At 43.6% G+C, this 16,324-nt stretch overlaps 1 protein-coding gene across 3 annotated transcripts in view; it reads right to left on the bottom strand.

Annotated features, from left to right (window-relative positions):
• Helz (helicase with zinc finger) overlaps window positions 1-16,324 on the bottom strand; it is a 142,876-nt gene that overhangs the window by 47,433 nt on the left and 79,119 nt on the right. For all 3 annotated transcript variants that reach the window (XM_055592127.1, XM_055592129.1, XM_055592128.1), the window contains 5 exons: window positions 13,731-13,849; window positions 12,497-12,642; window positions 10,906-11,053; window positions 4,245-4,428; window positions 2,113-2,341 (listed from right to left, as the gene is read on the bottom strand). In XM_055592127.1, coding sequence (XP_055448102.1) covers window positions 2,113-2,341; window positions 4,245-4,428; window positions 10,906-11,053; window positions 12,497-12,642; window positions 13,731-13,849 — 826 coding nt within the window. The remainder of the gene's footprint in view (window positions 1-2,112; window positions 2,342-4,244; window positions 4,429-10,905; window positions 11,054-12,496; window positions 12,643-13,730; window positions 13,850-16,324) is intronic.

Genomic DNA, 16,324 nt, shown 5'->3' with positions numbered 1-16,324 from the left:
CACACACACACACACACACACACACACACACACACACACACACACACATCATTCTGTAACCTGAAATAAATTCCTTTCCCCAGTTATTATAAACGAATGGCAATCAGTTTTCAGGTATGAAACTGATGTCATGTTATTACAGAACTGTTCCTAGGTGAGCTGCTTTTTTTGTTTTTGTTTTTAAAGAAAAAGTTGTTTTCCAAACATAAGAAGCAGATTCTTTCGTGAACAGCTTTCCCTTGTGGAAGACACTCCTAACTTGGGGCTGCAGAGATGGCTCAGGGGTAATGGAGTAAAGAGCCATGGAGGCCTAGGCCTATGACCCCAGTACTGAGGAGGGGGAACAGGGGACAAAGAAGGAGCTGAGGGGCAAGGTCCTAGGCAGCCAGAGTGGTCAGCTGGTGAGCTCCAGGCCCAGCGAGAGATTTGTCTCAAACTGTAAGGTGGAGGGCTGGAGCCACAGCTCAGTGGTCAGGAAGACTTTGTTCTCTGAGGTGACCTGAGCTCTGGTTCCCAGCACTGCAATCAGGTGGCTCATGAGCACCAGTAAGTCTAGACATCTGCCCTCATGTGCACATACCCATATACAAACACACACACACATAACATAAAATTTAAAAATTAATTATAAAATGAAACAGAGTGGAAAGTAATCCTCAGATCAAAAGAAGCCAGGACAGCCTAGGGACTGTCTAACCTCTCTACCATTCTGAATTTACATGGTTCTGTCATACTTATAAATTGCAACCAGTCCCTAGACGATTTCTCTTTTTCATAACTGAATATTATGAATTTCTTTTAAAATATTTTAGCAGTTTTTCAATACTCCAAAAGATGAGTCTTTTGATTCCGGCTTCATGCAGTTCACATTCTTCCTAACGATCAAGATCACAACTGTACAGTAAAAGTTCTAGCTGGCGCTTCAGCTCTATTCTAGGAGAACGGCTGCTCTTATACTCCAATGCACAATAATAAGACTCAAAAAACAGACTATTGATCACTTCTTCTTACTCCCTGAAAGAATTTTAATTTTAACCACACATAAAAATTATTTTCATTAAGAAGCCCTGCAAAGGACACAGTGGCACCTGCCTTTAATCCCAGCGCTTGGGAGGCAAGGCAGGAGGATCTCTGGTCTACACAGAACGTTCAGAACAGCCAGGGCTACACAGAGAACCTGTCTCTAAACAGACTGAGCCTTAAATGAAAATGACTACAAAATTATCAAAACTTGGAACCGAGTACTATTAGAATATATTATATACACAAATGAAGTTACCAAAAGGAAATTTAATAAGATCAAGTTTTTAAGAAATTAAAATAGGGGCTGGAAAGATGGCTCAGCGGTCAAGAGCACTGGCTGCTCTTCCAGAGGACCTGAGTTCAATTCCCTGCACCCACATGGCAGCTCACACCTGTCTATAATTCCAGGCGATCTGGCACCTTCACACCAATGCACATAAAAGACAATTAAATAATTTTTTAAAAAAAGAAAGTAAAGTAACAATGAAGCAAGCGGACGGGAGGGCAGTAGCTAGTGTAAAGTTTAAGCTAGATTGAAGATACACACAAACACGCCCGCCTCGGGCTCTGGCACTAGCTGGCCCCTCTCCCTAGAACACTTCAGCTGCAGGTAACTCAACAGCTCCCCCGGTCACTGCCAGAGTCAGCTTGTTGGGGTGGGCTCTTGTGACCACACCCTTTCTAGTCACAAACCACTTCATATCATCTCTCACCCCAAGAAGCTCCTCATGTCTCTCTCTCTTTCTCTGCATTAATTTGTGTTCTTATTCAGTCCTCCTTTTCTACCCAATAAAGTGCAACCACCACAATTTGTGTGTGTGTTGCTCACTGACTACCTCCAGGCTAGAAGCGTGCTGAGAACACAGACACGCTGTGGTATTGCTGATCATTCACTGACAGAATACACAATTACGCATGTACCATGAGCAGGCCCTAAATAACAATTCTCTCACTAATGCTGGATGTCAGGTAACTGTAAGCCTGACTTTAATTCACCATGTGGTCATACAGATAAACACATGCACAAGGATGTAAATCACTCCACATTTCCCATTCAGAGTCTCTCTCAGTTCAGTGACACAGACTTACCTACATCTTCCAACAGAGCACAGAGCAATGGGATCGCCCACCACAGCAACCAGGGACTGTGCTCTGGTGATGGCAGTATTCAGAAGTTTGTAGTTAGATAAAAAACCATAATCTAAGTCCTCAGTGGAGTCTTCCAGAAGCTGCTCTTTCTTTTTAATTGGCGTCTGCTTATGCTTGCAAGTGTGGCGTGTGCGCACTGTGCTAAGAAAGAGAACTCTGAATTGCTTTCCTACAAAAACATCGAAAGAAAGACAGATCATCACTATGAGTCACTGATACAATAAAGCTTATAAAATCATAATGGCTAAATCTCGGGTGCTGGTGAAGACATGAGAAATCCCAGCCATAGGTATAGCTATAAGAGGTGCACGGCTGCTCTGGACAACCAGGGCCATGCCTCAAAAAATGAAACAGGGTGCCCATCTGATTCAACACGTCCACTTCAGATACAACCCACCATACTGAAAGCAAGGTCTCCATGAGGATGCTGCACCCATGCTCACACAAGCCTGGATCATGAAGCCAGCAAATGTGACCCAGTGTCCACAGACACACCAGTGTGATTACACACAATGAGTTACTCAGCTGACACATGCCACAGTGTGAAAGACCTTCAGAGGCACGCACTGTGTTAAGCAAACAAAACCTAATCACAAAAGGACAGGTGTAATTTGAGAAAAAAGCCCTAAGCTGGACAGCTCTGAGGTCTGAGGATGCCTGACCCAAGCACTTTGGGTGAGAGCTACTCAGGCTGCACTACCTGAATGTAATTACGAGAGGCTCAAGTAGTGAAAGCCACACAGAGAGACGGTTGGATAGAACAGTGTCAGCCAAGGATGACAGAAGAATGGGAGGTCTTATGTAATGGGCACGCAGTCTCAGTTTGGAAAGATGGACGGGTCTAGCGATGGGTGGTGGTGAGTGAGGGCTGTGCCGTACGAATGTGCTGAACTGCAAACCTACAAATGCCCCAAATGCTTAAGTTTTTGTTATGAACCTTTTACCACACCCCCAAAAAAGGTTATTTTGTGATTTTATTTTGCTCTTGAAAAAAGGTCTTGCTAAATTGCCAAGGCTGGTCGTAAACCTACTATGTGGTCCAGGCTGGTCTCAAACTACTGGCAATTCTCTTGTCTCCACCTCTTGAATGCTCAGATCACAGATATTTACCACCACACCTTGCTTAATTTTTTTTCCCCTAATCATATTGCTGGAACCAATCTCTGGGATTAGCTAGGCCAGCATCTACCCAACACAAGAAGCCTTCTCCTTAAAGCAAGGCCACTTCGCCTCCTGTCAAACAGAGGAGACACAGCCAATTTCACAGAGGACTTATGGAGTCTGGCTTCATAACATCTGTTTCTTATAATGATCTAACATCCCCTCACTCTATAGCAAGGCTCCAAAGCTTTGACAAAAGTGTTAATATCAGTCTCTAGTTTTCTCTTCTCTAACCCCACATCTTCATCTGCTCCCTGCCCATGTGGATATAAAATAGACCATGGGCTGACCTACATCTACTCTGTGAGCATTCCTGTTCATTACTAAAATACCCAACTGAATGTGAGCCAGATGTGGGTAGAAGGGAGCTCCTTGCTCCCCATGATCCAGACACTGGATTATTCTTCCTGTTGTAGCATGTACCCAATACCACCAGGCTTTTTCTGGTGTTCACATTTGATACTGCTCCATATATTTAAGGCACAAAGTTTATAACAACTCATCTCTTGACAGTGAAAACAGGTTCACAAGTAACTAGTCACTTAAGGAAGTCTACAGATAAAATATTTCAAAATAGTCCCCAAATACAGCACAGCAGCACGTATTCTATATTTTTATGGCTATATCATATAGATATTTGTGGCATTACATAACTCTGGTGATAAAGTCAATTTGTTAGTATCTTTATTTGGGTATTGGAATGTTAATAAACATGTAAATTTATATTAAAGAATTTGATAGGAAATGAACATATCATCTGCAGCCCAAAAAAATAATGAAACTTCTTTTCTTTCTTTTTTCTTTAATATTAGATTTCTTGAAGATCTAAGATTATTTAAGAGAATTAGAAATCCAATCTTCCCGCACTTTAAGACATCTGAATAGCCTGGCTCATTCTACTTAGCCCTTACCTTGAACGTTGAGCACCCTCTCTACACTCACGTCAGAGAGCCTCTTCTTCCGAAGTTCAGCCCGGATCCTAAACACCTGATCAGCATATGGCGTCACCACACCGATGCTGCCATCATCTAACTTCCCCCACGCCACTGGCCACTTCCGCCTTAGCTCTTCTACACGCTCCACCACTTCAAATACCTTTAAACAAAAAACACACAGTTAAATGACCACTGTTGTTTGGGGAAGGAAGATGCTAACAGAAACTGATGCAGGATCACTTTTAGCAAATGCCATTTAAAAGCCCATCTACAAACGGGCTTCTCCTGGTGCATTTCTGACGTTACAGTGGTAAAGACGATAACACGTGTTCACATGTCAAACAACATAAAATCCTGTAATAGCGTCACTAGTGGAAACACTGAAACCATGGCAATGTACTGGGTGGGTGGCCACACCTCTCACGGCCTTCACTCTAACCGGTAAAAAGGGCTGAGTGTTACAGGAAAGCAGGGTGGAGTCACTAATGCTGGGCCAGCGGGGAAGCACCAACCAACCAGAGGGTTCTTACAGTCCGTGCACCACTGAGTCCCAGGAGGCCAAGGCCTGGTGTTCCCATCCCCCACGATATAACTGAGCAGACCATCCGACAGCTGCTGGGTGGCCCAAACCTCAGCTGCGACTAGACAAATTTCAGACAGACTTTCAGAATCTGTTCCACTTGTGGCACAAGTTCTGCCAAGCCGCTGCACGATCTTTTCTGTAGTATTTTTGCAGCAGGTTGTCTGGATCGTTTTGAGTGGTTTGATCTACTTTCCCTCAATGAACTGTCAAAAAGCTTCAATGCTTGGCACAGGTTACTAAAACATGTTCCTTAACGCCTACGAGATTCTTACATAGAAAACCACCCTGTCTGTCTGTCTGTCTGTGCACCTATCTACTATACACCTATCCACTCGCCCTCTATCGATTTCTCTATTATCCATCTACCTCCCTTCCTCCCTCCCTCCCTATCTGGCAAATTCAATCCAGAGTCAGGCCAGAATCTAGTGGCATCCAGCTGACGTGAAAATTTAAGTGATGACTTTTCCTACAGCACTTATTTACTATTTACTCACAATTTCTATTTGGAATTAGTGTCTACTGCAATAAGAACATGAAAAGCATGTCTTTGTCCATGTGTACAGATGTGGGGTAAGTGAAACATGGAAGACCCTGCGCTGGAAAACCTAACAGAGTTTCCATTGTGAAGCCAAACCCAAGCCATTGGCCTACCCTTCCCCTCCATTCATATTCTTACCTTTTAGGCAGCATAAAATGGTATCAAAATGAAAACTGCCTCCTGGCAGATCTGTTGTAGATTAGTCAAAATCAGCAAAGACTCTAGAGACTGATCAAAGGTCTAACAAGCAAGGAAGGGGTATCTATTTAACAAAATCTGCAGACTCTCAGTAGGGACTGGGGGGGGGCATTCACGCTGGGGACTACTTCCTGGACTGCTCCAGTGGCCAATTTCCATCTCCCTCAGATCCCTGTACTGAAGGAGTGATTGCAAATGCTTTTAACAACCAGTAAACATTAGCACACACTGTTTTGCCCAGCTCCCTACTGCAAAAGCCCTGTACTGAGCAGCTGGCAGCAGCTGGGTAGAGCTTGCACCCCTGTCCCCAACTCCTATGGTAAGACGGCAGGAGAACGGAAGATCTGCCGTGGACAGGCGGCCACCCGGAAGACATGAGTGTGGGCTGACCAACTCAGCTGCCAACCGCCCACAGCCAGTGCTTCAAGTTGGTCCACCTCAGCATCTACCCAGCCTACGAGCTACTGGAGCGTGTTTGGGAGAACATCATCACCATCGAGGATGGAAAGCTGTGGCACAGCTGTGATCAAACCAAAGAGCAGCTCTGAGGAACCTGAGGGAGTCATGGAGGCTCCCGGGGGAGACGAGGACGAGGTGGCAGAGGAGTCTGCAGAGCACACCATGTCCCCAGGAAAGCTAGAGAAGGGCAGGTCCTGTGAGAAGATGCTTTTAGAAAGTAGACACATGAAATTGGAAGAAAAGAGGGCAGAACAGAGCCGCATGCACACAAGAGAATGGTGAAACTACAGATGTGGTGGCAAAGACAACGGGAGCCAGGCGATGTGGGCAGCGTGTTGCTGCCAGAGAGCATTTAATGTCCGTGTCTGTGCTGTGGCCAGAGGCTGTGTGGCTTTCCATGGTCTACATTTCCACTGGGGGCCACGCTGATGTCCATGGCCCAAGCTGACACTGAGGGCCATGGTGGTGTCCATGGCCTGTGCTGCAGCCCAGAAACCATGTAGAAATCCATGACCTTTGCTGCCATTGCCCATAAGGGCAAGGAAGCTGTTGGGGATTGCAGACTCACAGCTGAGAATGAAAAATCCAGAAGAATTCTGTGACAACACCTGCCCCCCAAAAAACCCAATTTGGTCAAGAAACCATTGAAAAGAATGCTTAAAAATTGTGATGAAGACGCTGAAGTGTAACTCTTCACAACTGACAGGTCCTAGAGGAAGGGGGCAGGGACAATGGTTTTCTCCAAGGGGCTGGCCACTGAGAGTTTGACCATGCTCCAGTGAGTGTATGAGCAACACAAATTGGACTTGCTGGGTTTTTTTCTTCTTTCGTTTTCGGGAAGGGTGGAGGGTGGACCTGAGAGTGCTGGGAAGTAAGTATGATTAGGGTGCATTACATGAAATTTCCAAATAATCAATGAAAACATTAAATCAAAAGAAGACCACAAGAGAAGAGTGTAGTCCTTCTGAGGACAGAAACCCTATGCTATGGACATTCAGCAGCCAGGGAGCATCAGTGGGCCCCAACTTCCTTGGTCTAAACGCAGAAGATTCTTACTGGTGGCTGGAGAGACAGCTCAGCAGTTAACAATACTTTCTAGTCTTCAAAGAGTTTAGTTTGGTCCCCAGCACCCATGCCAGGCAGCTGACAAACACCTGTATATAAGTCCAGGTGCAGGGGATCTAAAAACCCCTTCTGCCTCCCCAGAACTTATACTCACACCTACGTATCTACACATATCTATAAATTTACACTTTGTTTTTATTAAACATATAATTTAACTGGGCAGCGGTGGCACACACCTTTAACCTCAGTACTTGAAAGGCAGAGATCTGAGTTCCAATTTTGAGACCAGTCTGGTCTACAGAGTGAGTCACAGAACAGCCCAGACTACACAGAGAAACCCTGTCTCAGAAAATGGAAGGAAGGAAGGAAGATTAAAAACAAAAAAAGTAAGCCTCACAAACTGGGAACACTCTGCCAAGAAACACAACTTCCACTGCATCACAAGTGGAACAATTCATGGCCCCCAAAATTGAAAGTAAGATAGCTGAAATGAAGAAACATCCTAGCAGGATCCAACAGATTTATGCTGACCGAAGGATCCAAAGTAAGGAGAACTAATGAGGAAAAGTTACCGAAGAGGCGTCATTAAGTTCCAATATTCTCTAATATTAGAGAAAATCAGATGGTAGGAAGGCTTCTGGAAAAAACAACACAAAAACAAAACAACCAGTATTATAGGGGCTCTAGCCCCAGCTTCACTGCTTCTGGGTTGTAGCCAAGAGAATCGAAGTCAGCTTGCTGGAGACGCCATCACACCTGCTGCATCACTGCAGTGTTCACAGCTGGCATGGAATCAACGAGGTGTCCACGATGGATAAATAAATAAACAAAGTGTGATATAAATGCAAATACACAAAAAAATGGAGTTTAGTCAGCCTTCAAAAAGAAAAATATGCTGTTTTTATTTTGCAGGAAAATGGATAAACTAGAAATCATAGTAAGTTTGAAATAAGCCAACCTCACAAAGACAAACAGCAAATGTGATCTCTCACATGTGAAATCTAAGAGAGAAATCACAGAGGAAAAAAGGTGTGGACGTAAAAGAAAGATTATCATAAGGAATAATAACGGAAAAGAGAAGAATAAACATAACCAAAGTACTTGGTATACATGTATTAAAATGCCTGGTCTACAGAGTGAGTTCCAGGACAGCCAGGGCTACACAGAGAAACCCTGTCTAATATCTGATGAAAAACACATACAATGAACTTCACGTAAGATAAATAAATCCAGATGTGAATCCAGACATATCACAGTCAAAATGCTCAAAGTCAATGGCAGAAATGAAATCTTAAAAACAAGAAAAGAAAAACAACCATTTTTACAAAGGGACTCTAATAAGATAAGCACGTAATTCTCATGAGAAAAAAATGGAAGCCGAAGAGGAGAGGGCTTCAGTATAGGGTGTGCGGGGATCTGACCAATAATCTTCCATACTCTTCAAAACTGAAGCAAAATACAAACGTTTCCAGATGAACCACACCTGAGAGAATTCCCTATTCACAGAAGAACTAGCCAGAAGTAAAAAGAACATTCTTCAGTCTAAACCAAATGTCACATACAGTAATGCAAATCCAGACAGTGCAGCTAAGAGTATAGCCCTGATTGTTCCAAAGGACAGAGCACAGCTATTTTTCTCCTACCTCCTCTCAGCTGATTTTAAAGAGCCACTACAGCATACAGAAATACACTACGTGTGACAGCAAGCACGGAAGAGGCAGGCGGGTATAAGTTATGCCAGCTAACCACACATACTCGAGCAGAGGGGGGGAGGTCACACTCTCAGTGGAGACATTCAGACAGGTAGGCATGTAGCTCTGGGGAGGCTGGCAGGCTCAGCACCATGGATCTCCTCACAAAAGGGGAATGTTGACGTGAAGACTCTGTATGTTTGTCCCTTTTCTTCACTCGGAATTGTTAAGATACACGCACACACTTTAACAAGGTTATCATTCAAATTATTAAACACTGACACAATATGTACAAAAATAAAAGCTGAAAGGTGGTGGCAGATAAAGAGCTGTGTAGGAGTTTCTCCACGTCACTGAAATTTAGTTAGACAAATCTGAAACAGATTCTGATTAGATATATACTATTGGCCCCAGAAACATCATTAAATAACTAAATATATAACACAACCAAGCATATATACATATATATTTTAAATTAAATTTTCCCATCTATGCTGATAAAGATCCCCACAAGAGCCATAGACCATCTAATAAAATACCAGCACCAGGTACGAGAAGTCCTCTTTTGAGTTACCAGTCAAGGTCATCCAAGCAATGCATGATTTTAATCCCAGCACTTGGGAGGCAAGCAGATCTCTGAATTCAAGGCCAGCATGGTCCACAAAAGAAATTCCAGGACAGTCAGGGATACATAGTGAGACCCTATTTTGAAACAAAGGCTACCCTGTAATGCAGGGGTGTGATTATGATCAAAAGATATTATATATGTATATTTAAAATGCCATTAATTATCTAATTAATATATGCTCTAAATTTTTTCCTTGTAATTCAGCCGTAATAAACTAGAACCTGGTTTTGTGTCCATGGAAGAGTCCCTCGGCAATGGACCTCAAGATCTGTGACAGCAGTAACTCATAGAACTGAACAACCATGCCCTGGTTAAGTTTAAAGTCACTTGAAATTTCTCTAAAGTTACGTGTTTAATATTTAAAAGTAACAAAAATGTTGTCTTTGGGTTTTCATACCATAAAAAGATTTTTTTTCCAAAATACTTGGAGTAAAATTGACAGTCCAGGGAAGTTGCACAGTACACATCCTGCAGCGTGGAGAGTACCTGAAGACACACAATGAGGGAAACAGGGCCCAGTGCGTGGCTACCATCCCCGGTGCCACAAGAAGACCACAGAACCTTCTGGATTTTAGGTCCTGCCTGTTTCTCTCTGTCAGCCCTCCTATCATGACCAATTTCCAGGCCAGTGGCTTCTAGCCTGAGTGTAAAGCAACAAAGGGGAGCCCCAAAGCCACCACCAGTCTCACAATATTTAAAGAAAAGTTTACCTGTTCCTAACATGAAATGGCACAGACTAATGAAAATGTCAGGCTTCATAGTTTGGGAATAGGGTTTGAGCAAGTGACACTGATGGCTTTCTTGCACTGAATTCTAACTGTAACCTTCTGATCAATTTTTAAAGGGATATATGAGTTCCTGTTATGTAACAAAAGCCATTCCTGTGTAAATACAATGAGCAGAGATTAGAACCGGCAGTCCCTAAAGACAGCCACACACTTCCTTCTCCTTCCTAAGCCCGAGGACAGCTGGAACCTTAGCCATAGCTTCCTAGCCCGTCACTCCTTCAAGGCTTTCTTGTGAGTTTGGCTACTACCTGGTCTAACCCTTCAAGACACCCACATTCTCTCTGGAAACCAGAAACTGGAAGAGAATACTCCGAAGCATCTGATCAGACAGTGGGGTCAATGCTGGCGACCATGTGGTCTCTCATGTCCTGAAGCACAGGATTCTATAGTTCAGCTCTTCCTCATTAACAATGAAGTCCCCTCTGAGTATGAGCTAGAAATTTAATCAGTCTCTTTAAGACTGTACATCAGAAAATGTTAGCTTTTCTTAATGTTGTGTTTTCTGTTTTAACATTACTACAAAAAGAAAATCAAAATTTTGCTTATTGTAGATTCATCTTAATAAATAAACATAAAGTTTACTCAGTTTTTTTGGTAAGAGAAATCAGGACACTATCAAACATCAACCCTGAATCTGAAATGCTCAACAGACCAAGAAAATATTAAAATCAGTATGAGCTAAGGTACCTCTGCATTGTTATAAAAGGCTGTGCTATTTTTTTCTTGTACATCTTCCCCTCGTGCTGTAAAAAATGTTAGTGGGTAGAAGTCCTTGTGTGCTGGCTGCTTTCCACTGGCCATCAGTTTACCCTCGTAGAAAAGCTCAGAGGTATAGCTGCAGAGAAAGAGAAAAACAAAGGCCTCTATCAGGAAATTAATTTCACCTACACAAAAACCCACTCAATTCTTATACTAATTCATGTCCTCAATTAATTGTTCAATTAATCAACTCAATGTCCAAACAGTGAATAGTTGTGATGCCAATAATTTCCTAAAAATAATGACAGTGCTACAGAGACGACCCTGTAACACCATTGCCACATGCATCGACTCTGTAAGAAAGGAGACCAGAGTGCAAAAGAAATGATGAGCATTCACTACCGGCTGAGCACTGCTCTGTAAGAAAACGCCCTCCGCTCAACTGTCTCAGCTAACACACAATCCCATCCATGTGGCTCATACACTGCATGTGTCACCGTACATCTTTCTGGTCAGCCATGGACCCCATGGCCTACACCAGAGTTAAAAGACTTCCCCACAGCCAGCACACAGCACCAAGCTCCCTGTGTCAGTGGTGATGCTGGTGCAAACGAGCCCACAAGGGTCGGGATGCACAGTATGTCCTATCCAAATGACTGCTGCTGCTTTCTGTACTCCTGGCTCTTATTTCAGACTGTGTCCTTCCCCTATAAAAACACTCCTGTAAAGTGCCGTCCTACAGGCAGCCACATCCGTCTCCTGTGTCCATGAGACCGAGGCAGGGGGCTCACAACACTGATCAGGTCTGTGAAATGCATTCTGACAGTCACACAACAACATCCCAGTGACACTTCTCAGACTGCATCCATGGATAAGTGATGTGGGACTGTACGTGCAATCACAAAACTGCACAGGCTTGGACACAGTGCCGACTGCAGTCTCCAACTGTGCCGAAAACAGGCTGCCTGGTACTGACCTCATCACAGCTACAAATGGACGTCAGCCATCAAAGAGGAACAACAGTGCGAGATGGTGACAATGTAATCTGTGCTTCTGCTTCCACAGAGATCTAGAAATGGTTTCCACGGGCACCGCATAGCCAGGATCACTATATACTAGGAAGCTTTTCCAGAGTTTGCTTCTGGCAATGCTCTGCTCCTTCAGCTGGATGCTGGTCAGAGGCCTTGTCACCCAGCTGTCGGGCAAATCTTACACATGTGTGCCGTATTTAAAGGACTCTCCTAAAACTCAGTGTCAGAGCTTTCCCCCTCCATTTCCCTTCTTTCTTTCACAATAGATATGTGTTATTTTTCAGATAGATTATAGATTAATTCATAGAAAAACATATCATGACCAGTAAAGCCTCAAATTTTAGTTCTCAAACTGCCTTATTTCTTATCAAGAAGCACAGTTCTGGATTCTGACTGTTCTTTTATAAACACAAGGTTAGGCATCGTCTGTAACGCTCAAGAGACCATATAAAATCCACCTAAAACCACCGGAGCCTGGGCATGCGCTTGCTGGGTTCCCCCCCACAGCCCGCAGAAAGTGTGAGCCTGAGGGGACAGCTCACACCTACTTGATGATAGCTTCATGGGAGCGGTAGTTCTCACACAAGAGGATCCTGCACGGGAACTCGGCAGGGTAATGCTCGTAGAGTCGATCAAGTAATGAAACATGAAGGTTTCTCTCCCTGGCAAACTCGCTGTAAACAAAAGGACTGAGCTGTAACAGACAAACATACAAAGAAAATTTAATGAGATGTATGGATAGTATTTTTGAACCTACTTACACACTAAAACATCTTCTGTATTTAACATGCTGAATGCTGAAGCAAGATAAAAGAATAAAAATAAATTTTATATATTAAATTTTATTTTAATAATAAACACACATACTGTCTACAAACCATTTTACTATATCACAAGAAAGAAGACTAAAACCCCTGCTTCCCAGTGTAGTGCAGCAAGAGTCTACAGTTCCTACTGCTGAACACAGCCCCTCTCACACAACAGCTTACGGATTTAAAGAGCATAAATCAGTTACTTCACCAAAACCAATCAACTGCTTAACACTAGTACTGACCTCATCACGACTACAAATGGACGTCAACCACCAAAGAGGAACGACAGTGCGAGATGGTGACAGAACACAAGCTATGCAACTGCTTCCACAGAGGTCTAGAAATGGTTCCCCGGGCATCGCATAGCAGTATCACCAAATCGTAAGATGCTTTTATAATGAACTCAGGGCTGCCTCAACGGGTAAAGGTGCTTGCTATCAAACTTGATGACCTGACTATGACCCTTCCACATGGTGGAAGAAGAGAACAGACTGCTGAAAGCTGACCTCTGACCTCGACATGCATACCATGTATGTGTGGGTACACACTTAAAAAAGGGTTTTAAAGATTTACTTACAAAAATCAAATAATAAATTCAGACTGGATGTTGTGGCACACACCTGGTATCACAGAACAGCAGAGACTGACACTGAAGTGTTGTGTTTTTGAGGCCAGCCTGAGCTACACAATAAAATGTCTTAATAAATAAGTACATGAATGAATAAATAAATACAAATAACTCATAAGATATGTTTGACTATGATGAACAAGTATTAATATTAATAAACAAGGCTTTTTCCTTAGTGAAATCTACTACTCTATCTGATAGACTTGAAATTTAACTTTAAAGGTGCTGGAGTCATGGTTCGGAGGCTCAGAGTACTCACGGCTATTACAACTGGTATTTTAGAAAATAGAATGTTAAATGCTAAAATATAACTCTCAAGACACTGACTAAGATGACACCTACCTGCATATGATCCCCAGCCAAAACAATGCGTGTGTTTTTCGTTGCTAAGGCTAGAGGCATTATGGTCTCACACTCCATGGCCTGGGCAGCTTCGTCCAACAGAATGTGCGTAAAAACCCCTAGAAGACAGAACATAAGCACACATCATGGAAGCAGCCAGCAGTCCATGCCTCCTACTCTGCTAGGGAGAATTTCATTTGTTAATCCAAGTCCTGAGGACTCTGAGGTCATCCTCATTCCAGACAGTCAGCTGGAAATGGGACTTTTTAAAAAGCTTAGGGCTGGAGAGACAGATGGCTCAGAAGTTCTGCTCTTGTAGAGGACCTGAGTTTGCTTCCCATGTTGTGTAGTTCACAACTGCTTTTAATTCCAGGGATCTGACACCTTCTGGACTCTGGGCAACTTCACTTACATATCTCCAAACACGTATACAGAGTATGCAAAATAAAATAAGTGTTAATATTTTTAAAAGAAAAGGTTAAAAAGAATAACTATCTGTTTCCATTTGTCAACATTTTTTTTCCAGGAGCTGCATAAATTATCAAACTGCTGTCTATACTTAAGTTAGCTTCTAAAGGAAACTCCCAACCCTCAGAGGGATCTGAGTTCAAGGTCTGCCTGGTCTACAGAGCAAGTTCCAGGTCAGTCAGGGCTACATAAAGAAACCTGTCTCAAAAAATAAAGAAGAAAAAAGTAAAGAAAGAAAAGGGAAGGAAAGAAAAGGCAACTGGAATTAATTAAACTAAGTTTGAATCTCAGTTCTGTTAACTGTAAGATAATCACCACAGGGTTGATTTGAGACTGAAATGAAATAAACAAAATGAAATAAAACACAACAGCAGCCAGACCATGAGCCCTAGTAAACACAACCCCAGAGCCAGGCCTTCAATACCATGCCTCCTCCTTCACCAAGCAGAGCTGCAGCATCTAAGTCTCTTTCTGTATAGCTGGCATGCAAGGGACCAGCATCAAGAGAGGAGGAGGCTGGCTGAATGAACATTCCCAAGCTGACCTTTCTTCCCCCTGCCCCCTGCCAGACACCGTTTCTCTGTGTAGCCTTGGCTGTCCTGGACTCACTTTGTAGACTCGACTGGCCTCGATCCTCCTGCCTCTGCGGCTCTCAGTGCTGGGATTACAGGCGTGCGCCACCAGGCCCAGCTCCAAACTGGCCTTTCAAAGAGTCTTGTTTACAATGGTGCTGCCACTGTGCCGTGAACTGTAAAACACACCCTGGGACTGTCCTCACAGCCAGGTGAGAGCTCTATGCATGGAGGTGAAGCCTCATCCCATGAGGGGCCTTCCTCTGTACCCGGGCTAGTCACCTCGCTTAATGATTCTGAGGCCTTTCTAAAACTAAACCCAACCTCAGTAAGGAAAAGAAAAGAGTTGGCTGCTAAATCTTCATTTAAGATAAACAGAACTTTTTATTTTACAGTTCCTAAACTTGAGGGCTCCAGGTGTTATACCCTGGGCCAGGTGCCAGGAATGCAGGCGAAGGGAACCGCCTCTGCCATACAGGGTCTCCGATGCTCAGGGGAATGTGTCGCTGGCTTTAAAGGCAGTCGCAGCAGGAGATGGGATGGCAACACACAATGTTAACAAGTATAGCAGAAGCAAAGAGAAAGCACCTACTAAAGTGACACAACCGTCTTCTCATGGTCGAGTTCTGCCACACTCACCACAATCGCCATCTCAGATCTGTGGACTCATAAATTAGACTGAGCTGGCCATGGTGATACACACTTATAGCGTAGCACTTGGAAGGCGAAGGTAGAAGAGAGTTTAAGGCCAGCCTGGGCTACATATCAAGTTCAGTGCAAGCATGAATTACAAAGCAAGACCATGCCTCAAAAACACAAAAATAAAAAGTGAATAAAAGTAAGACTGATATTTGCATAGTTCTAGCATATAAACATAAGAACCTTAGGGGCTGGAGAGATGGTCGAGCAGTGACAGAGGCTTACTGAGCACAATGATGGAGACGAGAGTTCGGTTCTAGCACCACATCACAAACAGGACAGCTCACCTATGCCTGTGAGCCCAGCTTCAAAAAGACACAGACAGGGGGATCACTCAGGCTTGCTGGCTGCCACCCTAGCCAAGAAAACATGAGCCTCAGATCTGTGGAAGAATAGACAGTCTGTCCTGGCTTCCTGGACCTGGCTTCCACAGGTGCTTCTGCACATGGGCACACACGTGTGCATGCAGACACACGTGCACAGACACAGGCATACACACATGCACAAATAAATCTTTAATAATAAGAAACCTCACTCATGTGCCATGATTGCTATTTCTATGTAACATGATACAAAAGCAACTTAGCAAAAACCTCAACAAATTAGACACACACACACCACTGTCCAAATTTGAATTCTTCACATGATCACTAACTTAACAAATACTACCTGGCCAACCAGAGATCAAAGAGAATGACAGTCATGAAACTGATTATCCTGGGGGGGGGGGGGGGGCAAATGCTTTTCAGTCAGGGGCCAAAGAGCTTCTGTCCCTGCAGAAGATCCTGCTTCAGCCTGCATCACGGAAGCAGCCGCAGACAAGAAACCAGTTAATAAACGGGGACACGCAGCTGC

Source organism: Psammomys obesus, unplaced genomic scaffold, assembly GCF_907164565.1.
Source record: "Psammomys obesus unplaced genomic scaffold, mPsaObe1.curated_primary_1811, whole genome shotgun sequence".
Classification (NCBI taxonomy): domain Eukaryota; kingdom Metazoa; phylum Chordata; class Mammalia; order Rodentia; family Muridae; genus Psammomys; species Psammomys obesus.
This window is presented reverse-complemented; position numbering and strand designations above follow the sequence as displayed.